This window comes from Portunus trituberculatus, chromosome 5, assembly GCF_017591435.1.
Source record: "Portunus trituberculatus isolate SZX2019 chromosome 5, ASM1759143v1, whole genome shotgun sequence".
In the NCBI taxonomy this organism is placed as follows: domain Eukaryota; kingdom Metazoa; phylum Arthropoda; class Malacostraca; order Decapoda; family Portunidae; genus Portunus; species Portunus trituberculatus.
In genome coordinates this window covers 1,086,924-1,114,809 of record NC_059259.1, presented here as the reverse complement: position 1 = coordinate 1,114,809, position 27,886 = coordinate 1,086,924, and the positions used below count along the sequence as shown (strand labels likewise).

Here is a 27,886-nt window from a genome sequence, read left to right as displayed (position 1 = left end):
AATAACAGAAGTAGAATAATGGCATATTTAATGATTTTCATAAGCGGTTTTTTTTTTTTATAATATATTGAACACTTTTATTATTACATTCTTACATTCTCTCTCTTGGGTGGGTGTATCATTCCAATTCGCTAATGTTCCAACAACATACACAGAATCGTGTCAGATGCGTTTAAGAAATCCATTTGTGTATGTTTACGTAACTATCAATTGTAAGTTCTCATCGTTTAAGAAATAGGCCTTCAGAGACGGATATTGCAGGATGAGGAGGAAGAAACAACATTGAAAATTCTACTGGGATAAGCCAGTGCCCCTGTTGTGTACTTTACTATATATTTGTGATGCTGCATTAGTACGTGTTTAAAATTTGTACATTATATAAATCATTGATTTAATATTTAATAAGATCGACTGTTATATGTAAGGAATCAAGAACATCTACAAACAAAAATCCAAAGTTTTTAGCCTCGAGAGCCACATCATGAGAAAAGTTCTTTCACACGCTAAATTCAATCGCTTCGGCTAACATTATGTTACAGGAGCCTATAGACCAGTGGTTCTTAACCTGGGGTACCTGTACCCCCAAGGGGTACGAAACCTTAAACCTGGGGGTACGAGACATAATAGACAGTGCAATGGTAGCTACTGTATATTTACCATGAGAAAGCAAAACATGTATTTTAAAATATTTATCTTACTATAATTGTCTAAATTTTTTTTTTTTAAAGTTAGTGCTGTAAACAATTTTCTTATGTTTTCTATGGTTTCATATACGTTTTCTTGATGTCTCGTATGGTTCGTGTTCGCATTGGTCCTGACTCTGGTCCTTGGCTTCAGAACTTCAGTCGCTTGTGTTCTGGGTTCTCACTGAGAGTTAGAGGAGTCAACGAGTACAGCTCAGGTTCGTTTGAAACATGCTGCATGTGCACTGTGCTGTGTGTAGTTGAGTCAATGCGAACAGTGTGAATTGGGTCTGCATTTTGTTTGTGCTCGAGTTGTTGATAGTATTGAGGTGAATTACTGGTGAGTGTGTCATTTTTTATTTGTGAAATGTAATTTTTGGGTTATCATTTTATTTGTCACATTATGTTTTTTAGTGTGGTATAACTCTAATATTGTCAAGAATAGATGTATAATTGATAAAAGATATATAATTTTGAAGGTACTGTTATGTGCATGAGGAGGAATATAGTGGACTCAGGGATGGCTCTACCAGGGTGAGGGGTCGGGGATGAGTTGGCCAAAAAATTGTCTGACTTGGTCAAAAACTGGTATGTGTTGGTCAAAGCATGGCTTGAGTTGGTCAAAATATGGCTTGAACTGGTAAAAAAAATTCCTTTGGTAAATAAATGACCTGGATTGGTCAAACAATGGCCTGAGTTGATCAAAACAATCCCTTGAGTTGGTAAAAAAATGTCCTGAGAAGGTCAAACTGTCCTGAGTTGGTAAAAAAATGGTCTCAGTTGGTAAAAAAATGGCCTTACCCTCCCACAATAACATACACTTCGAGCCATCCCTGGGTGAACTGTGTATTGTGTTGGTGGTGATACGTTATTTTATATCGATTGTAACATGTAACGGTTATAACATCCAGGCCTGCATCTTTCCAGGTAGTATCGGTGTGATCAAGATCTAGTAACTATGTCTAAGAAACGCAAGTGGAACGACGACTACATTCGTTATGGTTTTACCTGTATGACTGAGGCAGATGGAACTCAACGACCACAGTGCATGCTCTGCAGCACAGTCTTTGCAAATGCAAATCTCAAACCATCAAGACTCAATGAACACTTCAACAATCGGCATGGAGGCACAGAAGAAAAAAGCTCACACTATCGCAGAGGAGCTTGTTAAACCTTGTGCATTAGAAATGGCAAAAATAATGTTAGGGACAGAAGCTGAAAAGAAGCTTAAACAGATACCTCTGTCAAATGACATTATTCATTCAAGGATTCATGATATGAGTCAAGATGTCTTGCAGCAGGTGATAACAGACCTGAAAGCTAGTCCTGTCAGAGTGAGTATTCAGCTGGACGAGTCAACTGACGTTAGTTTTTGCAGCCAGTTGATGGCATTTGTTCGGTATGTGAAGAAGAAAGAAGTGGTGGAAGAATTCTTATTTTGTAAACCTCTGAAAACTACTGCAAAAGCAACTGATGTGTTCAGTCTTGTGAAAGAGTTCTTCTTGGAACATGAAATGACTCTCAGCATGTGTGGTTCAATTTGCACTGATGGAGCCCCTGTCATGCTTGGAAATAAATCAGGCTTTGCTACCCTAGTGAAAAAAGAAGTTCCCCATGTAACTGTCACTCACTGTGTGTTGCATCGTCATGCACTTGCTACAAAGACGCTGCCAGAAAAATTGAAGACTGTTTTATCAGTTGTTGTGCGTGCTGTAAATTTCATCAGAGGACGGGCAGTGAATCACCGTCTTTTTGCATCTTTTTGTGAAGAAATTGGAGCCGAGCACAGTGTTCTTCTTTACCACACAGAAGTGAGATGGCTTTCCCGTGGCAGGGTACTTACATGTGTATTTGAACTTCATGAAGAAATTATGCAATTTCTTAGAAATCAAGGCAGTGAAATTGCTGACCATTTTGAAAACAGGGAGTTCATTTTGTCTCTGGCATATCTGGCAGATGTATTCATGCACCTCAATGAACTGAATGTCTCTATGCAAGGAACAGCGATGAATATGATAACTGCCAGGGAAAAGTTATCTGCCCTCACCAAGAAGCTTCCAATGTGGATAAAGCGCATTGAAAGTGGAAATTTTGCAAACTTCCCTTCTCTTGATGAGGCTGCTAGTGCTGAAGAAGAGCTGCCCATCCTGAGTGAAGTAAAAGAACATTTGCAAGAACTGATTCAGTCCTTCCAAGGGTATTTTCACCTTGAAGAAGGTTCTGTGGCACAAAGATGGATACGGGATCCATTTCTTTTCAACCTTGATTCCATGGATGATAATGATATCATGAAAGATGATCTTGTGGAGTTGCAGACCAATGACAGAATCCGAATGGAGTTTGAAAAAATGCAACTGGATATGTTTTGGTGTGCACAACTCCAAGCATTCCCACAGTTAGCAAGGAGAGCTTTGGAGGTCCTCGTACCATTTGCAACTACATACTTATGTGAGGCAGGTTTTTCAACGCTCCTACACATCAAAACAAAAGCCAGAAACCGTTTGGATGCAAGTGATGACATGCGTCTGGCACTTTCAAAGAAAGAACCTCGTTTGAACAACATCATTAAGGAGAAACAACAACAAAAGAGCCACTAAAAATGTGTTGGTGTGCACTATGTAGTAATACTCATTATTATTCATTGGATCCTACTAATTGACACTTCTCATTTGAAATAAAAAAAATACCTTTCTTCTGTAATTGAAAATCTAATAATTTCTCAGCAAGATTTGTATCACTAATCCTTTTCATATATTTGTATTGTATTTACATTGGATGGGGGTACGAGAAAATTTTCTGACATATCAAGGGGTACGGGCACTGAAAAAGGTTAAGAACCACTGCTATAGACCCTTGTAAGCGGCGGCTAAAGCCCTGTTACCAGAGTGAGGGAGTAGAGGTTTGTGGAAGAAGTAGCCCATGTGTGGCCAGTTACTGCATAAGCGCAGATGAGATTCATAACATCATACCTAGTTAATTTTTACAGAAGAAAAAAATCCAATTACTTTAATAAGTAGAAATAACATAACACATAAATAAAATTGGAAGACAGGTAGTGGAGAATTTTGAACACTCGAGGATGTTGCGCACCTACGTAAAAGCAACTGCCAGTTTTTCACTGAAGATATAGGAAAATAGTTGGAGGTCACTCTCAGAGCCCATGGAATGTTGAGTTCGTGATGTTCCATATATTCGAAATTACACCTAACCCTGTGAATATTGAACAGGTTTTGTAGAAATATTGAGGTTAGTGGCAAGAGCACTCCAGCCTATAGTCCTCTTACTTTTGGAAAAAAAAAAACGTTTAGGCCTTTGCCTAGCAGCGATAGCCACTCTTCCACATTCCACATTTTTTTCTTAAATATATTAGTTGTTTTTACATTTTTTATTGAAAGTCAAGCATTCAGTATGGATTATTATGCTTACCACCGTGCAATGCTCCACATGGTTCGTAATTTATTTTGTGTGTGAAAAGTATACATGTGTTGTGTGAATGTTGTGTTAGATAAGAGGGTTTTGTTTGAAGATTAAATATATATAGAATGACATTGTGACTACTTTCTTACGTTATGAGAAAAGCAAGCATTCAGAGATGGTTTCGTCATATGCAAGTTAACACTCAGCTACGCCAAGGAACATGAAACCTCGTGGAAATAATTACCATTTCATATAACCTTGCCGTGGAAGTGCCATGCAAGAGTAAACAACTGTAACGTTACCGACCTTCAGCAGTCTTAGGGTTGGATTACCATTCTTGGCATAAAGAGATATCGTATACATGAGATTGTTTGCTGAGGCAATGTATGCGGCCTGCCCTGTCATGAGATGGATATAAGAGTCCTCAAAATCTCGCAGTATGCTGTATCTTTCAGTCAGTTTCTGAGAAATGGAAAATTGAACATTTTTTATTATATGCAAAATAAATAAATGGAAAATAATGACGTAAATGAAAAAAAAAAAACTAAATACGTAAATAACAATAAAACGACCACTTTTATATGAATAGCTATTTTCAATAAATAATATTCTAAGTCATAACAATTTCATTGATTTTTTTATTTATGTGAGACGGGAAAGCTGGCCAAAGGCAACATAAAACGAAAAAGAGGGCCAACTTAGTTGATAGTCCCTTTACAGATGCCAGAGTTTGCCTCAAAAAACTGAAAATTGTCTTGAAACCTCCCTCTTCAATGAAAACGATTCACAGGATGATGGAAATACAGAAGCAGATAGCCAATTTCACAGTTTACCAGATAAATAAGGCCGCAGTAGGGAAAGGCATACAGTTACCAACATCAAAAGAGCACTTAGTATTAATATAGCGGTAGGAGATAACAAGAGATGCAACACTGCGGCCGTGAAGAAGAGGCTATAGACAATCAGTAAGAGAAGACTTGATAACACGAGAAGCTTTTATTCCACCTTACTAACATAATTGTGTGGCTGAGGCCAGCCTTGAGCTGTGGCGACACTGATTGGCTGGTTCCGTGCGTGTTTCATCTGCCTCTGACTCCATCAGGCTAGTCTGCCTTGATCGTCTCATGCTCGGCAGCGCTTGCAAATCTATTGTTTGGATGTTTAGCTTAGGACTATTTTCTTTGATGTGGAGAGCGTCTAAGATTTATAGTCTTGTGTTATAGGGGCATCCAACGATGACTGGTGTTGTCTTTATTATTTTCCCGGTGATGATGATGCCGTGCTCTTCTCGCAGCTGACTTTTTGGAGCTCCGGATAATATATATATATATATATATATATATATATATATATATATATATATATATATATATATATATATATATATATATATGCTCTGTTCAGCTGCAATAGACTTGCGGAAATCAGATGAGGCACATCATATGGAGGTGGACAGATCGTTGTTCTTGGCTTGGAAGGTAGACCCAGAAGTGACACGAGTGGCAGGCAGTACAGATAGTTAATGAGTGATGTGAACAGTGTCATTCGATTGATCCTGCACCAGTGAAACATGTGCCACGAGAGATTTGCGTGAAGGACAACTGTAAAAAGACTGGCAATCATGTGATCCACTTCAGACAGTTACCGTATTTGACCATTGTGGATTGTGTACCAAATAGACATGCCATCTGGAAGGAGCCGAGATGAGAAACAGCAGGGAGTATTGTTGCACAGTTGAATGATTTTTTTTTTTTTTTTTTTTTTTTTTGGAGAGAGGACCCATGTAGAATTTATTGATGGAGAAAGCTATAGTGTTTAAGTCAAAGATGATGGTGAGTTTCGCTACCAAGTGGAATGTACAGCAGTTCTTTAGGGCTTCACAGTTGAAAGACAGCACAGAACGATTAAAGATATCTCAGAGAGAGGGATGGATGGATGGATTTTGGTTTAGGCGCCTCAACATCAGAGGTCATCTGGCGCCGGTCTGAGAGATGGGGAGGGGGGTAAGTCCGACAGAAGCAGTAGTACTATGGTACAACATGACACCGATATTTAGATAGGATAAGGCCACTGTACCACACATGGTACTCTTTAAGCATGAATGGAGACACCCGGGAACCGCAACTAAGGGAGAGGGGGAGCAAGAACGCACGACGATACCGCTAGGTGAAGAGGTATGGATAAAACCTGCGAATCTCAGATGCACTTCTGAGTGGCGGAAAGGAGTTGTAACTCCTATACACTCTAGGAATAATGTGTCTGTTGATGGAATGCCAAGAAATCAGGCGTGTCATTACCCTTGACAATGAATCAAGTGAGAGTGAACAGGAGGAAAAATCACAGGCTGACCACGTAGAAGAGGAACTATCTGTCCCTGTGAGGGACAGAGTTGCTGACTATATTGCTTAAAGATTTTTGGTGGAAAGTTTTGTGTTTTCGCTTTTAGTTTTGTTGCAGTTACTGCAATATGGCTTAAATTCATTATTGTTTGGTTGTGATAATCTCGAGATCATGTTGGTGTGTGATTGGAGATTAGGATCGATCAAGATTAGTAACACAGTATGTCTTGGCAATCCCGGGTTGGCCTTCCTAGAGAGCAGAGGTTGTTCGGTTATCGTGAGGCTGTCTGGGTAGCAGGCTGTTGTGAACCAGTTGATGCCTGTTGTTGAACTGAACAGCTGGTATGTTTGTTGTTTGCTGTTGTGCTTAGTAAATAACTCAGGATTGCAGAGACAAGTGGAAGGATTTTTGGTTTCTTTGCCCAGTTTGTGCATTGTGGTGTCGATGCATGTGGTCATTCCGTTTGTTGCTTTTGTGTTTGTCCGTTTATCTACCTTGTCTCCTACTGTGTGTTGCCAAAACGTTGATCTCAAAACTACCCTACTATAGTTTCTATCCTTGTCTCTGCAACTTTATCTCAAGGTTCCTCTTCGACCCTTGCATTGCTCTGTGATACTCGTAGACTGCCACTATTCTTATCCTACATCTATTAATAGTGGTGTTCCTCAGAGTTCTGTCATGTCACCCACTCTCTTCCTATTATTAATTAATGATCTAAACCAAACTTCTTGCCCTTTCCATTCTTACTCTGATGATAGCACCCGACACTTTTCCATGTCTTTTCAGAGAAGACATACTCTTCGAGAAGTTAACAGTTACAGCAGTGACGCCACAGAAATCTTGACGTCTGATATTTCTAAAATATCTTATTGGTACAGGGCAAACTTAGTGATGTCCAATCCCTCAAAAACTCAATTCCTATATCTATCAACCCGACATAACCTTCCATACAACTATCTCCTCTTTTTTCAATTAGACTCGACTGTCTCCTATTCTACATTGAGGATCTTTGGTCTGTTCTTTACTCTCAATCTAAATTGGAAACTTCGCATTTCTCTTTCTAAAACAAATTATATGAAGTTAGGCGTTCTGAGGCGTCTCCGTAAATTCTTCTCACTCACTCTTCCCCAAACTGCTTAATTACTCTGTACATTGGCCTTATCCGGTCGTGTAAAGAGTACTCTTCACATGTACCAGTACTCCAGTACTCACACAACTTTATTAGACAGAGTGGAATCAAAAGCATTTCGTCTTATGAAGTCCCCTCTTCTGATTGACATTCTTCAGCCAATTTCTCACCACCAGAATGTTGCATGTCTTGCTATCTTCTACCGCTATTTCCATGTTAACTACTCTTCTGATCTTGTGAACTGCATGTCTCCCATTGTGCCCACGCTCTCGAATCTTCTGAATTTTTACACCATCTGGCTTCGACTCAAAAGTCATTCTCTTACTAAATAAATTTATCTGTGTTTTCTATCCCTCCCTTAACTCCTCTGACTATAAGGAATTCTTTGACTATTTAACTTCTAAAGTGGAGTTCATTCTGTCCCTCTATCCTTGCGTGGAGATTTCGATATTTACCACCAGTTTTGGCTTTCCTCTCCATTCACTGGCCATCCTGGTGAACTAGCCTTCAAATTTACTATCCTCCATGAAATAAAGCAACTGGTACAACACCCTACTCATATTTGAGATAATCTAACAATCTTGACTTTTTTCTTACCTCTAATCATTTTGCTTTTGTTGTTATCCTCTGTTCTCCGTTGGGCTTCTCCGATAAAAATCTCATATATGTATTTTGTCCTATTTCTCCAATTCTTCCTCATGATCTCCTCCAAGCCGGAGGTGCCTCTGGCATTTTGCCTCTGTCAGTTGGGGGGACCAGAGGAGGTATTATGCTGATTTTCTTTCTGGAATGATTACGGTTTGTGTATCAAAGAACCATCTCTGTGTTCTGAACGTTTGTTAGAGGTGATAATGTGTGTCTTGGAGGCGTACATTTCTCATTCTTTTTCTCAACCTGAGCCATCTAAAGTTCTAAACCGTGGTTTAACACAGCCTGTTTTCGTGCTACACATGATAGAAAGGTTGCTCACAAAAGGTACTTGAGCCTTCCATCTCCTGAATCTCATGCACTTTATATTTCTGCCCTTAATCATGCCAAGTCTGTTCTTCAACTTGTCAAACACTCTTTCATAAACAGAAAATGCTAGAATCTTTCAAACTCGAATTCCCCTTGAGACTTTTGGAATCTTGCCAAAAAAATATCTCCAATAACTCCCCTCCTTCAGCGGTCTCGCTGCACAAGGCTTTTTATCTTCCTCTCACCCCATCCTACCAACTCTAATGTAAGAGTTAAGCAGTACTCTCAATAACTTATACCTTAAATCTTTTTCTGATAAACTCTGAATCTCCCTGCCTATGTTTGTATTTCCAACTTCCTATGAGTTTACTGTTTATGAGGGAGGTTTCAAGATCCTGTCTATTTGAAGATCCGTCTTTTGGCTAACCCTGTCAGATTTGTAAGGGGATTGACGACTGACTGGGTCTCTTTTTTTTATTTGTTTGCCTTGGCCAGTTTTCCCCTCTTAAATTGTTTTTTTTTTTTTTGGGGGGCAAACTCAGTGGGCGTTTTTAACTTAATTTTGCCCTTGGACAACTTTCTCTCCTTACATAAAAAAAAATATATATATATATATATATATATATATATATATATATATATATATATATATATATATATATATATATATATATCTCTCTCTCTCTCTCTCTCTCTCTATATATATATATATATATATATATATATATATATATATATATATATATATATAACCACTCACTTTTATATATTCATTTTTTGCGAGAGCAAAACTGTCATAATACCAACGAGTATTGCCATAGATCGGAATGGAGGCATGGTAGAGATCTTCAATTGTGTTGATGCCTTCTGGAATTCTTTCCACAGTAAGGAAAGACACTAGTTTTGCACTGTACGCTTCCAACACGATTATCACATACACCCAAAGAAAAGCAACAAAAATCTGAAAATAATGCATTATTCTGAATCTGAACCTTTTCATTGCACAGATATTTTGACATTTTCTTAAATAATGAGTATGCTGTTCTTCATAAGATAATCTAATTGATTTTTTCATCTCAATAATCTTTGATTACATCGATCTTACCACAAACGTATCAAAATATTGAGTTGAGTGTTGGAAAGTCATATGTACCTGGAGACTGAGAGAAACTGGAAGCTGCGTCTGGGCGACTTTCAGATGAACCCCAAGGGTGTAAAGGTTGATAAAGGCCATGGATTGTTTGCTGAGATTCTCGTCTCTGCCCAATGATGCAGATGCATAGCCGAGAATGTTTACATAAACAACAATGTATAGTATATAAATGCCACTTCCTAGATTCACTATCTTATAATAAATTATATGCGTAAATTATGGAAACACAAGATTGTCAGTACCTATACATTACAGAAGCAGTATATTTGCGCACACCTGGTAACGTTAGACCGAGACAATGCGAAGAATATTGGGCCCAAGAGGAGAGCCATGACTATCACAGCAGTCCAGGTGTCTTTTTTGAAAGGAAGGGCAAGTGACTGCCAACGAGGATTACTTGTTCCTTTCTTAATCATAAAGCACATAATCTGTAGCTCCAGCATAAGGCATGAAAAAAAAAAATATATATATATAGTTAGCTTCTAAGTGCCATTTTGAACACACACACACACACACACACACACACACACACACACACACACACACACACAACACACGATGGCCACCAGTGTAAACAACTGAAAGAATCGGCTCCAAGATTCTTCAATTTGAAAAAAGAGGAAGCCCTCCTGGCCTGTGACAATAAGGTCAGAGCCACATGATTTATTACTCTGCTTTCTATTATATGAAGAAAAGAAGGATCCAACGTGCATTACAGCGGAAATGAATAAGGTAGAGGCGGCGGGTAGAGGATAATTTGCTACTTCACTAATTAAATTAGTTCAAACTGAATTTTGAGGATTTAGGGACGATGAAAGAGAGAAGACAGTAATTTTAGGGGAAAAATTATGGTTATAGAAAAAAAAATCAGAGAAGTATAAGAATGTTAGAAAAGACAGTTGAGACTAAACAATGAAAAAGACGTAAAAAAATGTTATAAAAATAACTAATATTGAATGAAGTAAGGACAGTGGAAAGTGTAATAAAAAGATCAATCAATTGGATGGGAAACAAAAGGTTTGCAAGAAAGAGCAAGAAAAAAATTAGAAAATAGCTTAAGACTAAAAACCAAGGACTAATGGAAACAGTGATTATTAGGTAATTAAGGAGAAGGAAAAAAATTGCTGGAGATAAAATGGAAAAAGAGGCTATTGTAATAATCTAAAGACTAAAGGAAGAATTCATACCAGTAAGACAAAACAAAGTACTGCTGAAGGAAGTTTTGGTGAAAGTACAAGATGGGCGATAATTTGGTAAGCGAATTTGAAGAGGTGTTCAGGATTGGCAAATGTATTAATGATAAGATTAAATTCAGATATTAATGTACGGCAGAGGAGGCAGTGGCGAAAGTATGGAAATTAGTAAATGTAGAGATATCTGGCAAGTATGTAAGTAAAGATAGACATGTAGAAGAGATAAACAAATTAAGTAAGGGAAAAAGCCAAGGAAAAAATTCAAATGAAGTCAGAGGAAGAGAAAGTGTTTTTATTGAAGAAAACCGGACACGAAATTAGGGAATAGGTACATAAAGGACGATTAAGAGTAGACAAAAGTCAGGAGTGGTATATACAAACGTAAATATATTAAGATCATCATTAAGGAAAATTGAAGACAACCTAAGAAAATAACAGCCAGATATTATGGCGATTGTAGAAAAAGATGAAACATTATGGAATACATACAGGAGGGTAAGTTGTGTTATTCCTGAAGAAATAACTGACAGTGGTTAATAAGACTGAAAGACTGAAAGAGACGATGAAGTGCTGAAATTGGGAGTGAAAAAAATCAATCAGTCATTCATGGGGGCATTCGCCGGGGGGCGCGTCGCCTTGCCTACCCTATGGCGCCACTCCAGGCGGTCACGCCTCCCGAGTCTCCATGCAGGCTCCCTTCTCATGCCAAGTAACTCCTAACAAGAGACATCGACTTGCCGCAACCATGAGTTCTGTGGACGTTCCCTTGGCCTCCTACATGCTGGGTTATCCCTTTCGGAGACAACCCGATAAGCAGGATCGGCTTCCGGGTAGCGTGCCACATGCCTTTATAGTCGCAGTTGGCGTTGACTGACTATGCTGGTAATCAGCCTCGAATAAGTCTCACGGAGCAATCGCTGATTTGACACAAAATCATACCAGCGATACCCAATGATCCTGCGAAGGCATTTAGTACCAACGACATCAATTTGCCTTTTCGGATCGGTGTTGTGTGTCCATGTCTCACAACCGTATAGTAAAAAAGGGATCACCATCGACTTGAAGATCTGAATCTTTGTACATCTGCACAGGTACCGACAACGCCAAATACTCGTGTTGAGCAAGTCCATACCGCCGTGGGCCAGGCCAATCCGCCGTACAACTTCCTGGCTCGACCCACCGTCTTTATGCACTACACTACCACGGTATGTGACTTTCCAAAATCTCAATGTCCTCGTCACACGCATGGACAGACTGTACTGTTTTATCCAGTAAGCCTCCCAACACTTGACCTTGGTCTCGGGCCAGGAAGACTGGAGCTCCAGGGGGTTCGCCTCCTCGTGCAGTGCCTCTAGAGCCATTACCAGAACCTCCAGTGACTCAACAAAGATTACTGCATCATTGGCAAAAACAAGATATGTAATCTCAGTATTGCCAACAGATGCTCAACAATGACTTTTGGTCTACAACTCTGCCTATTATCCAGCCCATGCAAATGTTGAAAAGTGATGGAACAAGCACGCATCCCTGCCTCACTCCCATGCTCACAGGGAAGAAGGTGAACACGCCCTCCACATTTCACAGCACTCACAGTCCCGGAGTAGAGGCTTGTTAGTAGACCAATAATCCTTGCAGGAATCCCATGGAGACACAGAAGATCCTAGAGTGTCTCGATGCACTGAGTCAAACGCCTTCTTGAGATCGACATAGGCTGCAAGCATACCCTTTCGAAACTCACGTCGGCGGGTCAACCAGTACGCGAAGCTCTACGATCAGGTCAGTTGTTGACTTACCGTGCGTGAACTCAGACTGTTGAGGTCTCTAGTGTTTCAGCAGGTGATTGCGGATATGCATCAACAGCAAATGTGCAAGCATCTTGTCTGATACACTGAACAATGTTATACTGCGGTACTTGTCCCCTTTCCCCTTCCAGATAGGGATGACCAATCCCTTTTTCCAGTCAGAGGGAATGGTACCTAAATGCCATACAGCAGTCAAGACAGCATGCAGCCCACGGATCATGGCCTCACCCCACGCTTTGAGCAGCTCTGCACTGATGTTATAGATGCCAGCTGCCTTTCCACCCCTCAACTTTGCTACAGCCTCTTTGACATCATCAATGGAGGGTGCAATTTCGTCAATGGCTGGATCAGCATCTGTAATCCTATAGTTTGAAGTTGTCCTCTTGAAGGATCCTCCATGAACAGCTGCTCAAAGTACTCAGCCCAACGAACCATCTGCCCATCTGCGTCCGATACGAGGCGGCCATCTGCTGTTTGAATAGCGCTCGCCTGAGATGTAGATTTGGAGCGGAGATTCTTAGGGCTCGATAGGCAGGTCGGAGATCATTAGCATTTAAATGACACTCTACATCCTCAGTGAGATACCTGACATACCTCTCCTTGTCTCTCCTCAGGAGAGCTCTAGTCCTACGTGACAGACCCCTGTACTGGCCGCGACTTTCTTCAATACTGTTCCGCTTCTCTACTGAGGTGAAGCCACTCCGTGGCCTCGGGCGCTCCCCAACGCATTTCTTGGCAGCTTCAAAAGTCCCACGTTTGAAGGTATCCCATAGTTCTACCGGGTTCTCGATGGTGTCGAGCACTCCAAACCGATTGGAAACTCACTGCATACTACTGGGTACATGTCAAGTCTTTCGGTTATTTCAAGATGAAATACAGTGTGGTCACATTCTGGAGGCTTTCTGGACTTGACATGCAGCTCGAGTGTAGCATCATCAAGCCTGTGATCAGTCGCAAAGAACTTGGCACTCCGGATAACCCTACAGTTCTGAAGGATTCTCCAACGAGTACTAACGAGAATATGGTCGATCTCCTTCGCTACTCCTCTGGCATTGCTATATCAAGTTCAGCGGTGCAGCGCTGGTCTCTGGTAACAAGAACCTGGAGTTTTCAACCTTCTGGATCTTGCAAGGTTCAGGAGGAAAGAGATGTTGTCGTTCCTGGTACCAGAGCTTTGGGGTCCAACACATGACTCGTAGCCGGCTCTCTCGTGCCAGTGACAGCATTAAAGTCGCCCAAGACAATAAGTGCATGGCGACAGGGACACTGGTCCAGTAGAGAGTCGAGTTTGGCGTAGAACGTCTCCTTCTTTTCAGTTTCATACTCCTCGGTAGGACCGTATACTGCAACAACAGATATGAAGCCTAGACTGTGCTTCAGCCTCAGTTGCATTATACGCTCATCAACCGGAATAACCTCTACAACGGACGGCTGCAGTCTGCTGGAGACACCTATGGCTACGCCCTTGACATGGTGACCATTGCCCAGTTAAACAGAAAGCAGGTAAATACGAGTATATGAATATAATAATGGATTGACAGAGCGAGTTTACAAGAGAAATATTCATGACACTACAAAATACTTGTAATCCTTGATTAAGGAAAACAAAAATGATGGGAGATATTAATTGCAAAGAAGTCTCATAATTGGTCGACAACGGGTGGAAAGGAATCATGGAGAAACAAACTTCTGGAGTTAGTTATGGATAACATCCTCACACCTTGGGTTAGAGAAAACACGAGATACTGTGAAAGTGATAACCATCGAGAATTCTTATTTTTACGAAGATGGACATAATAAGAAATAAAATATGATATGTGCAATAATAAAAAGAGTAGAACGAAAATAGCGGTAAAAGATAACGCTGGTGAGAAAGAGATTGATGACAGTGAATCAGAGGAGGAGTTGATTAAACGAAATGCTTTTGATTTCATCATGACCAAGAGAGCCATAAGCGAAGAATAATACTCCATAAAAGGGTTCATAAGTTGAAGAGTGAGAAAAGTTGGCGAAGACAACTCAAAACGCATAAATTCATAGACGCTGTTTCAGCAAAAAATTAAGATGTGAAGCTTCCAGTTTAGATTGTAAGTAAAGGACAGACCAACAATATTCCGTACAGGATAAAGGGAAAGAGTTTTAAGTGTCACTGGAAGAGAAGGAATAGTTGTGTAAAAGATTGGGTCGAGTTGATAAATGAAAATTTGATTTCTGAGTTTTATCTGTCCCAATTAGTAATCTTAGAAGGATGAGAAGTCAGGCATTCTGTGTTGTCTGCATGATCAGTAAACTTCCTGTAGTCGTCACTGAAAAAAAAAGAATGGATTTTTTTTTTATGCAGGAGGCAAACTAGCCAGGGGCAAAAGAAAATAAAGAAAAAGCCCACTTCAAATGTAATTTCCCTAAAAGACTGGTAAATAATTAACCGAAAGACAGGGACAGACGTCATGAAAACTCCCTCTTAAAAGAAATCAGGTAATAGGAAGATAGAAATACAGAAGTAGGGAGGGAGTTCCAGAGTTTACCAGACAAAACTATGAATGACTGAGAATACTGGTTAACTCTTCTATTAGAGAGTTTGACAATATAGGGATGAGAGGAAGAAGAAAGCCTTGTGCAGCGAGGTCACAGGAGGAGGGGATGCATGGTATCATTAGCGTACGAGTGAATAAAAAATGTTTTGTTTAAATTATTGTTGATTGGTAGGAAGAGAGTTGGTGACAAGACAAAACGGTGAGAAACATCAGTGTTGATAGATTTAGAAGAATAAAGGTCATATACCACTGCAGTAGCAATAGAACGGTCGGGGAGGAAACTTTAAGTTGCAGATAGAAGGATAGTAACCGTACGAGGGTAGTTTGGCCATCAAATGTGATCAGAAAAACAATCCATGAATTAAGAACAAGGTCGGATGCAATGAAAGAAAAAGAGACGGGATAGCAAGAACCTAAGTGTGGCTATTTTCCTGTACTAGGTTAATACACACACACACACACACACACACACACACACACACACACACACACACACACACACACACACACACACACACACAGACACACACACACCAAGATATATAAAAAAAAAAAACATTATCATGAATTAATTGAATAACAAAATAAGCGATTACCTCCTGTCCGAAGGGTGCCGTATATTGTTGGTGCTGGTTTCGTCCTCCTAAATCCGAGATGTAGAGATTAGCGATCCCTAGATCGCCATCGCCTCTCTCAAACATACCCACCATTCCCGTCCACGTCCCGTTTGGTAGCTGGTATCCCCATAAACTACCTGCACATCATAAATCTTTTCAGAAACATTTCACATACGCACTTTCACTGAGCAACAACTTCATCTTTTCTTCCATATTATTAAGCTGTCGGTACCACTGCCATCTTATTTACTTTAGATATGTCAAGAGCATCTAATAGTCTCATAAGGCTTCTTCTATCTTTTTCTATCTTAATGTTGAATTTTCTTTCTTGCTGTATTTGTTAGTATGGAAGGCAATCCATGTTTTGCCCCCAAAACTAACTATAGCAGTTTTAAGAATGATGTTCTTGTGTGTTCTACACCAAAGGTTAGTTATAGTTGATTTTGTATTGAATTATGTAACTCACTGAATTGTTGTTGTTCATGAATTATTATCTACACGCTACAATAAAGCATACTGTCCTATCGAGTAACGATGCCACTTATCTAGTCTAAAATAGGGTTATATTGAGGGTTCTTGACACACACACACACACACACACACTGTTCAAAGTGGTTCTACAAGTACATTTCCGAGCGTGCTCTGTTGATGCACCTCCACTAGCACATTCCGTCTGCCAGTATTTTTTTTTTTTTTAATACCATGTAGGCTTTTCACTGGAATTTGCGCTAAAGGGGATACTGTCTAGAGTGCCTCCTATCTCAAAGCCCAACCGCTAGGAAACCGTTGCCCCGAATGAGGAAGCCCCGAATGAGGAAGCCCACCCTACACTCGGACCGTGGACAGGATTCGAACCCGTGCACTTGGAGACCCTTCGGACCCCAAAGCACGCATGGTTCCACTGCGGCGGCGGCCTTCCACTTACAGGGTGTGCTTCGGTGCCGTACTGGGTGACGTAGTGCGTCAGAGGATGGCACTGAGGCACCTTGACATTCGCTAAGTGATGCTGCTTTATAGAGGGCGGGGCTGGAATGTGCACTGGGGTGACGACCCTGCCTGGTCTGCCCTTTTTTTTTTTTTTTTTTTTTTAGTTTATACCATGTGGGCTTTTCACGGGAGTTTATGGGCTAAATGGGATACTTTTTGAGGGTATTTCCTATCTCAAAGCCCACCCGCTAGGAAACCGTTGCCCGGAGTGAGGAAGCCTAACCTACATTCGGACCGTGGACAGGATTCGAACCCGTGCGCTTGGAGACCCCTCGAACCCCAAAGCACGCATGGTTCCACTGTACCACGGCGGCCCCTTTTTACCCTTCCCTCCGAATAAAGAAAATCCACAACGGAAGCCCTTTTTCCCACCCGACGATCCCGTGTAGATAGGGAAATATTTTACTTAGTTGTACCAGTTTGTTAATTATGCTGTTACTAGCGGCACGAGCGTGGTAGTGAGGCAGCTTCGGAAATTTGTCACACACACACACACACACACACACACACACACACACACACACACACACACACACACACACACACACACAGACTAACCTCCAGGTGGTTCCATGAAGTGTGGGGTAAAATTAAATATTTCAGCCATTGTCTCGACAACTCGGACGTTGTCACCATATCTCACTATGTTTCCTCTTTCATCGTAACGATAAATAATCGCTGGAGGAACCGGAAAACACACTACCTGAGGAGAATGTTATGAAGTGTGAACTCAGTAAAATACTCGTACATTCAAATCTTGGAGGCGTACGACCGATTCGTTTTTAACACATGTTGTCGTGCTATACTTCATGAGGTGAGGTTGCCCCAAGAAAAAGTATTTCCATCGGAATCATGTTCTCCAACTAGCAAAAAACGTAATTCATGGCTGGAGGGCAAAAGAAAGAGTAAAGAAAGAGGCCACTTAAAATGACATTCCCCATACCGGTCAAAAAGAGTTTGCCAAAAGAAAGGAATAAGTCTTGAAACCTACCTCTTTAAATGAATCATCGGAAGATGGAAATACAGAAGCAAGTAGGGAGTTCCAGAGTTTACCAGAGAAAGGTTTGAATGTTTGAGAGTTAACTCTTGCATTAGAGAGGTAGACAAAATGTGGGCATAGAAATACAAAAATAAATATTTCTTTCTCACATCTATGGAATGCAAACAACAATAATAAATCACATAATACCTTCCCATTTAACACTTCTCTATAAAAAGATTAGAGGAATAATATTGAGAAATTACTCATAGCACTATAGCTGAAATTGTAAGTTACTCATTAATCTTAGTCGAGACTTATACAATAGTTTGGAGGGAAGGGAAACTGAGGCAACAAATCATATCCTAATGTAACTTGCAAAATATTAAAAAATGCAGTTTCATATATTAACATGCTCCCCACCATAGTACTCAATCTATCAAAATAAACTAGACATTCACCCTTATTACGAAAAATATTAGGTTTCTGCTTTCTGATGAAGAAACATCATATATACAAATAGCTCACATCAACTTGAACTACACAAATCAAGTACACTACATGTCAACTTTCCCTGTTCAAGATTCTCACTTTCATCATTCATCTCTATAACATCTTTCTTATCTTTTGAGATTTTGGTCATATGTCTTTTTCAAAGCAGGATTTTTCTCCAACTTTAAAATAAGAACAGACAATTTCTTCCTTGCACCATTCCCATTATCAAGCAAACTCAACTTTGCATCTTCATTTTTCCAAGATAGAGCAGCCTCATATCAACCATCAACATACTGAACTGTGTCTTCCAAGGTACCTAACACTGGGTTTTTGGTAATATTAACTTTCTCAGTACATAAAAATACCTACACTTTCCAACTTCCAAAATTTACGGTGGAGTTTCTCTGATCATGAGAAATGCCAAAGTGTCAAACGTTATCAGTACTTACATCATTACTTGATTTAAGAAATACAGAATTCTAATTTAGTAGATTATTAGTGTCATGCAAAGATTTTAAAGATATACAAAACAACACATTATGGTACCCAGCACATAGGGTACACTTTGTCTTACCCTTACAACATCTGGACTGATGTCCCAAGAGAAGGCACTTAAAACACAACTCCCCTTAACTTTCTCTTTACGGACAGATATGTCCAATTGAAGTATCTGCCAACAATTCTCAGATTTGTGTCGCTTCTGACAAAACACTTAGTATGTTAGGACTCCTTCAACTGACGTCTGCAGAGCTGAAGACGAACCAACCTTTCTTCTTTCTTTTTTTCATTGATGCATGCTTAAACGTTTCTGTTCTTTCACGATGCTGGATCTATTCCTACAGAAATTTCAGTAGTCACTCCAAATCATCTTAATGTTCAGAACATTCTCTCGATCATTCCGACCGTCGAGATAGGATGACGGGAGTTAACACCACCATTGATCCAAAGGCCTTCCAAGTTTATTACATAACACAAAAACTTGTCTTGTAACTTACATAGGGATTCACACTGATCGGTATGCCAAATCATATTATAAAGATCTAATAAAAAGGTAAAAGCACTGTCAGACATGTGGCGCAAGAAGGCATTACTGACAGTGAGAGGTAGAACTGCTTTGCTATTGGGATAAAGTAGACACCTTGGTGTGCAGAACGTTCAGCCAGGGTGATTTTGCATGTGGCTGACCCCAGCCACATCACGAAGTCCGACTCTGTGCTGGAAGTGAGACGGGTTGATGCCGAGGGAGCTATGTAGTGACGCGCTTGCAACACTGACTTGGGCGCCTGCGTCTGCTACTGCGGCCACTTGGTGATCCTTATTATGTTGCCAGGCGATAGACACGTTAATTGTGGGTTGGAAGGTGTGGTGGGAGTCTGTGATGGCCGCAGAACTGTGTTCACTTCGGAGATGGGCGTCGCTGAGGCGGCTCGCTGTGTTGCTGATGTCGACTTTTTAAAGATCCAACATAATTTCTTTAGGTGTCCAATCTTGCCGCCGTAGAAGCAGGTGGCGCTCTTGGCTGAGCAGAATGAACGCGTGGCGGTCACCGCAGTCCCTACAGAGAAATGCGGCTTTGGTGCTGGGGCTTGTCTGTGGTGGTGCGAGTTGCCGCGGCCGCCACCTCCAACTCTGCCCCAATCTCCTCCGTGACCGCGATGCCAGCCGCATGAGGAGCCATGAAGCTGCCTCTGTCCCGCCTTTTGGCCTCATAGGTACTACACTAATGGTATCTTCTCTTGAATATGAATCACACGTTTGAAATACATAATGTTTCATTTCATGATCACTAAAACCTACCACCAACTTTCTGAGTAGCACATTTTCACTTAAATCACACGCACAGCCTGGACGTTTGAATTCACAGTCGGTCGCCATCTGATTACAGCGGCGAAAGCAATCACTCATAGGTTCGTCCCCACCTTGAGTAGCACTGAAGAAGTTGGCCACAGGGCTGCCTGATTGGAGGATCTGAGTACCAGCTTACCGAGCGCCTCCAAGCCTCCTCCGTTGATAAGATATTCCAAACTGTCTCAGTGTATCTCGAATATAAGGCACGCTGCAGCGCTGGGACGCAGGTCAGGCGAATATGTTGCACCGCCTCTCTGTCAGGTAGCCTGCATAGTTGCTGCCAACCACTCATGGAGTGGCACCATTTCCTGAAGGCTGCTGGTGTCATATTCGCCTCCCACTTGTTAGGAGCCGATGGTGTGGGTGGGCGAGTGGAGCTGCTGGAGCTTCCGCCACGACCCAAGGCTTACGAGGTGGTGATGACTTGTTGCTGGGTGGCAATTACAGCCCAAGCCTGAGCCATGGCGCCGTTCGTTCCCCTGGTTGCTGCTGCGGCAGGGAACCTGCCTTGTCTGGTACCAAGTAGAGAATGCTTCCGTGGCGTGAGCATCGCGATAGGGTCGATAATCATTGCGCCATGCAGGGTTTCTAAGGAGCAAGGAAACAAAACGTCTTACGTGGACCTTTAATGAGATGCCACTAAGACCCCGTACACTAGGGATGGCTGCCGTATGCTGCCCAACATGTCATAAATCAATTATTTTTTTCGCAATGAAATTTTCCATGCTCTAGCTAGACCAAACCCTCAAAATGCTTATGGACCTGATGGGGCCCCTCTTTCTTTTCTCAAAAAAACTGTGCCTCGTGCTTGCACCTTGCCTGGCCAAACTCTTTCAACTAGTTCTATCGACTTCTTCATTTCCTTCTTGCTGGGGGTTTACCTACATTTAGACTCTTCTTAAAAAGGGTACCGTTCAAATTTCTCAAAGTACAGTACCGCCCTATAGGTTTAATTTCTTGCTTGTATAAAATAATAAAATCTGCCTTTACTAGGAATATTTTTAAACATCTCTCATGTCACAATCTTCTATCTGATCGCCAGTATGGCTTCTGTCAAGGTCGCTCTACTGGTGATCTGGCTTTCTTCACTCAGTCTTGGTCATCCTCTTTTAGAGATTTTGGTGAAACCTTTGCTTTTGCCTTAGATATTTCAAAAGTTTTTGAAACTGGCACAAAGCTTTAATCTCAAAATTACCCTCCCACAGATTCCATCTTTCTCTCTGTAACTTATTTCTGTTTCCTCTCCAACCGTTCTACTGTTGCTATGTTAGACGCCCATTGTTCTTCTCGTAAACCTATTAAAAGTGGCTTACCTCAGGGTTCTTTCCTGTCACTCAATCTCTTCCTATTTTTCATTAAATTTCTTATAAACCAAACTTCTTGCCGTATCCATTTTCATGCTAATGATAGTACCTTATCAACTTCTCTCCTCTGACTGACTGTTTTCATCCTCTATCTCAATGGAGGAATGTTGCATCTCTTGCTTCCTGCAGGTATTTTCATGCAAAATGCCCTACTGATATTAGTAACTGCCTGCCTCTCTTCCTCCTACTGCCTCAATGCACAAGACTTTCTTCTCGTTCTTCCCTACTCTGTCCACGTCTCTTATGCAGGAGTTAACCAGTACTCTAAAGCATTCATACCTTTCTCTGGTAAGTGTGTGTGTGTGTGTGTATATATATATATATATATATATATATATATATATATATATATATATATATATATATATATATATATATATACTATTTTAGTTGTACTTACAATTAAAGAGAAACCATGGAGGTTTTTAGTTTTATCAGGAAAGAGTTTGGCGAAATTTTGGGTAGTCGTGGTTTGTTTCATTCCTTGGGTTTGGAGGTTAAACAGCTTTTTTGGTAAGATGTTTAAGAATCTTGAATAGTTTTGAGAGGTGGAGACGACTGTTCGCCTTATGAACATGTGGGAAATTCGATCATTCTTGTATAATTGATTCATTAGCACTACGAAATGTCCAGCGTTGTTCTGTACGTTGAAAAAAAAAAATGTTACACTATATTTGCACATAGCAGTCTTAGTTGGTATCTGTAAATGTTATCATATTTCTATTAAGGTTGAATAAATAATAGTGGTTATGAAGGCAAAACACTGAAAAGAAAGACAATGTAAGCAAAATACTTATCCGATAAAGGTCTGGAAGAGGTAATTAAAAAAAAAAAAATGTAGAAATGTATAACAAAAAGAGGTGTGCCATGTATTAACGGAGAAAGGATTGGAAGCGGTGATGTTCAAAGGATTTATATATGAAAAAACAAGAAAGACCTGTGCCATGGTTCAACGGATTATTTATGTCTTATACTCATAACACTGATAAATTCTAAATCAATAGTGAATGGGAATCTGTTCTGAATTCTTTCTTACTCAAAAAGAACTAAACAGATAAGGTTAAAACACATCTAAACACAAAGAAGCGGTTGTCTAGCTGTCATGAGCAGTAGACTGTTGATGTCACCCATTTTGATTTAAGGAAGCATTAATGAGGACTACATTCTTCATAACCAAAACCAATTATCATGAGAAGGCTGCCTTTAAGTCCCAGCGCCTGGTTACGTAGACTTAATGTTCCAAAAAAAAAAAAAAAAAATGGCAGCACAAGACACACCTGGCCATTAACGTTGTATAGGTTTCATATTCATCTTGGCTTAGTAGGGAATAGTAAAATAAAAATAAATCTTTGGTGCGTTTTGCCTGCCCAGCGTAGTGATTGTATTGACACCATTATTGTGCCACTTTAAAAGTTACTTTGTATTCATTTACTTCGTTAAGTGCTCGTTTCAGGTAGCAATAACTAAGTAATTATTATCAGAAGTCAATAAAACAACATGATTTGTAATATCTCCTCGTCATTTTGTGACAACAGTAGCATTCTGCCTGCAATGATTCATTACAATTCGGTTTGTTCTTTAGCCGTATCTGATAGAGCAATCTTTCTCTTTAAATACGTCCCCCAGTAAAGGCTGCTCTGCCACTAGTAACCATGACCACTGCCATTATTTTAGCGAGAATCATCTGCCACAAACCACTTCCGGACCTACTGTAAGATACCCAAATCATGATCAAGAGTACTCAGATCAGGGTACATCAGAAATCTGTATCAACTGTAAATAGAATACAGGTCGCGCCACCAAATCTGTGATCTGAATCAGATTAAAGTAAAAAAGGAGAGTTTATTAGATCAGTGCCATGATTATATCAAAGCCTTACCTAATTCTGACTGGATTAAGTAAGTAAGTAAGTTTATTTGGATTCTTCATGTGCATTACAGGCATAGTATAAAACCACTGAATGTACATAGATATTTCCTCCAGGATGACCAACTAAAGTTTAACAACTTATTTCCAGTAGGGTCCCTTTTTCTATCCAGCAAGATGGGGCAGACAGCACAGGAGTCATTATACATATAGAAATGGCACACAGTAATACTAAATCTAAGACTTATTTACCTACTCTTCCATAAAATTAACAGTAAAGCCTAAATCTACATTCTAAGACAGTCATGGTTAAAAATAAACATAGTCATTTGATTCAGCAGCTCTTTCTTCATCCTGTAAATATTTCCTGAGAGCTACTTTGAACAGGTGTTTGGATTTTATGATTTGTAGGTTTTTTGGTAATGAGTTCCAGTCTCTAATGGCTGTGTGATAGAATGTATGTGCTGAGGGACCCTGTGCGATTGACATACAAAAGTTCAAATCATTATTTCTTGTCCTAATTGTATGGGTATCTGTTTTCCTTTGGAAGTGTTCTGCAAGATATGTTGGTCCTCTGTTGTTATGAATATTGTGTGCGTGGCTTAATTTTAATTCTTTTACCCTATTCTTAACACTAAGCATATTTACTTGTTTTCTCTCCGCTTGTCCTATATGAGATCTGGGGTCTAAGCCTAAAATAAATCTAATAATCTTGTTTTGACATATTTGTAGTTGTTTCTTAGATCTACTTGTCAGTCCAGAGTACCAAGAGGAGCATGCATAATCAAAATGAGGTTGAATTAGGGCGCTACATAAGGTTTTCTTAATTTTCTTATCAAGGTCCTTTGCTTGTCTGTACATGAATTTTAACCTTGCATTTATCCTCTTGATAATCTGTGTACAGTTTAGCTCTCCTGAGACATACTGATCCAAAAGAACTCCTAAGTATTTTACTGATTTTACACCATTTAATTCCTGACCCAGACATGTTATATTAAAATCATCTACATTTTTAGTTTTGTTTTGATCCCACTAACATAATTTCCGTTTTTCCTAAATGCAGAGACAGCTTGTTATTTATCATCCAGGTGTTACATGATTCCAGTTCTTTACTTAGTCTATTTTTAATAATATCTACATCCTTGTGTGGAACAATCAAAATGCTGTCATCTGCATATAGCAACAGTTTACATGAGACACTGATTTTCATGTCATTTACATAACACAGGAACAGTAGTGGACCTAAAATGCTCCCTTGTGGTACCCCACAGGATATATTTCTGGTTTCCGAGCAATGTTCATCAATTTTCACGATTTGGCTTCTTCCACTTAGATAAGAGTAAAACCATTCCACTGACTCTACACCCATTGCTTTTAATTTTTCACACAAGATATGGTGGTCAACAGTATCAAATGCTTTTTGCAGATCCAGGAGAGCTAAGCCCGTATACATCCCTTTTGACATATTAGTTTTTAGTAAGTCTAGTAAATGAGTCAGACATGTATCTGTGGAATGACTGTCTCTAAAACCTGATTGAAATTCATAAATGATATTGTTTTCTTTTAGGTAATTCGATAACTGATCATATATAGTTCTTTCTAGTACTTTAGATATTATATTAAGGATACTGACTGGTCTGTAGTTACTTACTTCTTGCCTGTTACTCTTTTTGTACAGTGGTTTTACTCTAGCTTCTTTGAATCCTTGTGGCACTTCATTTGTATATATTGACTTATTGATAATGTGAGTTATTGGACCTTTTAGTATTGGTGCTCCATCTTTTATATACCTCGCTGGTATACAGTCTAAACCGGTACTTTTATTTATTTCTAGTTTCTTTAGTAAATTGAATACATAATCTTCAGTTGTCCCAGTAAGTTTGAACTTATTTTCTATAAGTCCTTTGGATCTGTAGTAGTTTTTGAAATTATAAGAGTCCGTAGTGAAAATCCTATCCGCATATGGCAATTTACTAACCAACTTTGATGCTATGGTTGTAAAGAATTTGTTAAAGTATGATGCTATTTTCTTTCCGTCAAAACATAGTTCTTCCTCAATTTTAAGCACTGTTTTTGTATCTTCTTTTGATTTTCCAGAATAACCTAAATTTTTGAGCCGTTGCCATAATTTCTTGCTATTGTTATAGTTTTCTTGTATTTTATCGGAGATATATGTAGATTTTATCTTTCTTATATTTTGTTGTAGTTTGTTTCTTGATTTGCAGAATTTGTCATATTTATCTTTGCTGTTTTTATCCTTTTTATATTCACCTAAAAGTCTATCTCTTTCTTTAATCATGTCTAGCACTTGCGGAGTTATCCATGGTTCGGTTCTTTGTTTAATTCTAATTTCTTTTACCGGAGCTACCTTGTCAATTACTTTAATTAAAATGTTTTAAAATTGTTCCATGCTTCATCGACTGTTTCTGCCTCATAAACATTGTTCCAGATTTGGCTCCCTAATTCCTCATTGAATATCTGTGCATCATATGTTTTCATTGATCTGATCTTGATACTCTTATGACTATTTATACATGCCTTCACTGTCTTTCTAGTACAGTATATTACATAGTGATCACTAATTCCTATTGGCAGTACTCCCTGTTGACTAATTTTTTTCAGGTTTACTACATATTATATGGTCTAAAATAGCTGATGATTTACCAGTTTCCCCTGGTCACCTCACTTATTAGTTGTTCCATACCAAACATTTTCATGAAGTTTACATACCTTTTGTACAGTTGCCCTATTCTCTTAAGAAAACATATATTCATATCACCCTGAATTATCACTTCATCCTCTTGGGAAAATTTTGTAACATTTTCTTCTAGCAAATCTAAGAAATTATTTTGCTGCGGAGGTCTGTAGCAACAACCAACAATAATAGGTCTTGTTTTTGGCAAAAGTACTTCACACCAAATAACTTCAAGTCCATCAGTGTCTATATCATTCCTCTGGTTGAAGGTTAAACATGATTTTATATACATACACACTCCTCCTCCATTCCTATTTCTATCTTTTCTTATTACCTGGTATCCACTAATTTCTATTTCATTGTTGGTAACTGAATCGTCAAGCCAAGTTTCTGAAATGCACATTACTGCCGCATTAGTTTTAAGTGCCAATAATCTAACTTCCTCCAATTTATTCATGAGTGAGCGGCTGTTTATATGTATTATGTGTAACCCTTTGTTATTAAATGATTCGTAAATTTTGCTGTCAGATTTGGATGGTGTAGTGATGTCAGGATGTTCATTACCTTCGTTTAAATCATTGCATATTTCTACATTTACCTGAGCATTGTCACTGTGATGTTCCTCCTGAAAAGGCAATTCAGCTAGACAGCACGAATTACACATGTATTTACACTGTCTTTCTTGCCATGTGATGTGTTTCAGGTTACCTCTAATGCACTTTAAATGAGCTACCTTATTACAAAGAACACATATCAACGATTTACTGTTCGTGTATATGCCTTTGTTGCACAATTCACATATTTTCTTTTCACTTTTCTTGTTATATATTACGTTTTTTATGCACTTTATGTGTACCTTGCAGTTACATTCTTCACACTCCTTTGTTTTGCTGGTTTTAATAATTCCTCTTCCACAATGCATACATGGATATTTAGGGCGTCTTTTTCCTTCCTCTCTTGTCTTCACACTATTTTCATTCACATTTCTACACTGGGGGCCGGGATTGGTGCTGATATCACCACTCTGTAGTAGTATCATTAAAATTATTGTTCCAAGGGAAGGTTGTAGCTTGTTGTATCGTCGAACTTGGCAACTACTCCGTTGTTTATGTTTTGAGTTGCCAGCTCTCTCCCATTGCTGCCCGTCTCTGCATACCTGCCAATACCGCCCTGAATATCGCGTTGCTAGCAGTCTTTCCTCTTTGTTGTTTCTATTGTAGCTGTCCTGGGGTGTATTGTTGTCCTTTTGACTGTGTGTCACGTCGAATGCGGTGTTAAACCGCGATATGTAGAGGTAAATTGTCAGAGCTAAAATCACTCCTCCCGCTCCCGCCGCCATCTTGGTGCCAGATGTACTACTCTTCGCGTGTTTGGGGGGTTCCACTCACACAATTTCATTAGATAGGGAAGAATCAAAAGCTTTTCGTTTCATCAACTACCCTCCACTGACTGACTGTCTTCACCCTTTTTCTCACCGCAGAAATGTTGCATCTCTTTCTATTTTTTTTTTTTTTTTATATTTACATGCTAATTGCTGTATTGATCTTGCTAACTTCGTACCTCTCCTCCTCCTGCGGCCTCGCTGCACATTCCCTTCTTCCGCTCATCCCTGTTCTGTCCAACTCTCTAATATAAAGAGTTAACCAGTATTCTCAATCACTCATACCTCTGGTAAACTCTGGAACACCTTGGCTGCTTCTATATTTCCACCTTCTTTTTAAGAGGGAGGTTCCAGTACATATGTTCCTGAATTATTCGTAAATCTTGAAAGGAACCAGCAAATGAAGTGGGCCTTCTTTTAATATTTTGTTGCCCTTGGTTGGTTAC

At 39.6% G+C, this 27,886-nt stretch overlaps 3 protein-coding genes, 1 long non-coding RNA gene and 1 pseudogene across 4 annotated transcripts; 1 reads left to right on the top strand and 4 right to left on the bottom strand.

The window, feature by feature from the left end:
- Positions 1 to 1,641: 1,641 nt before the first annotated feature.
- On the top strand, positions 1,642 to 3,280 carry LOC123513984 (protein ZBED8-like). The gene is given in 2 exon segments (XM_045271509.1): positions 1,642 to 1,811; positions 1,813 to 3,280. Coding segments are annotated over 2 exon segments (1,638 nt in total).
- Positions 3,281 to 3,549: 269 nt separating this feature from the next.
- LOC123513974 lies at positions 3,550 to 10,011 on the bottom strand. The gene is made up of 5 exons (XM_045271496.1): positions 9,956 to 10,011; positions 9,680 to 9,785; positions 9,287 to 9,487; positions 4,403 to 4,562; positions 3,550 to 3,617 (listed from the first exon to the last, which is right to left on the bottom strand). Exons 1-5 carry the CDS (start codon positions 10,009 to 10,011, stop codon positions 3,550 to 3,552), a joined length of 591 nt encoding a protein of 196 aa, XP_045127431.1.
- A 1,457-nt stretch (positions 10,012 to 11,468) lies between these two features.
- Positions 11,469 to 14,066, bottom strand: LOC123513969 (annotated as a pseudogene).
- A 707-nt stretch (positions 14,067 to 14,773) lies between these two features.
- On the bottom strand, positions 14,774 to 17,480 carry LOC123516206. The gene is made up of 3 exons (XR_006678123.1): positions 17,371 to 17,480; positions 15,805 to 15,962; positions 14,774 to 14,980 (listed from the first exon to the last, which is right to left on the bottom strand). It is a non-coding gene; the product is annotated as an uncharacterized LOC123516206 (long non-coding RNA).
- Positions 17,481 to 24,468: 6,988 nt separating this feature from the next.
- On the bottom strand, positions 24,469 to 27,098 carry LOC123515047. The gene is made up of 2 exons (XM_045273442.1): positions 26,927 to 27,098; positions 24,469 to 26,872 (listed from the first exon to the last, which is right to left on the bottom strand). Exons 1-2 carry the CDS (start codon positions 27,096 to 27,098, stop codon positions 26,025 to 26,027), a joined length of 1,020 nt encoding a protein of 339 aa, XP_045129377.1. The 3' UTR covers positions 24,469 to 26,024.
- Between the last annotated feature and the right edge of the window lie 788 nt (positions 27,099 to 27,886).

Coding starts and splice junctions, on each gene's coding strand:
- LOC123515047 (XM_045273442.1), bottom strand. CDS start 27,098: ATGATACTACTACAGAGTGGTGATATCAGCACCAATCCCGGCCCCCAG. Junction 26,873..26,926: donor AACAAAGGAGTGTGAAGAAT/GTAACTGCAAGG, acceptor ATAACAAGAAAA/GTGAAAAGAAAATATGTGAA.
- LOC123513974 (XM_045271496.1), bottom strand. CDS start 10,011: ATGGCTCTCCTCTTGGGCCCAATATTCTTCGCATTGTCTCGGTCTAAC. Junction 9,786..9,955: donor TCTCGGTCTAACGTTACCAG/GTGTGCGCAAAT, acceptor ATCATTGGGCAG/AGACGAGAATCTCAGCAAAC. Junction 3,618..4,402: donor CCTAAGACTGCTGAAGGTCG/GTAACGTTACAG, acceptor GCGCTTATGCAG/TAACTGGCCACACATGGGCT.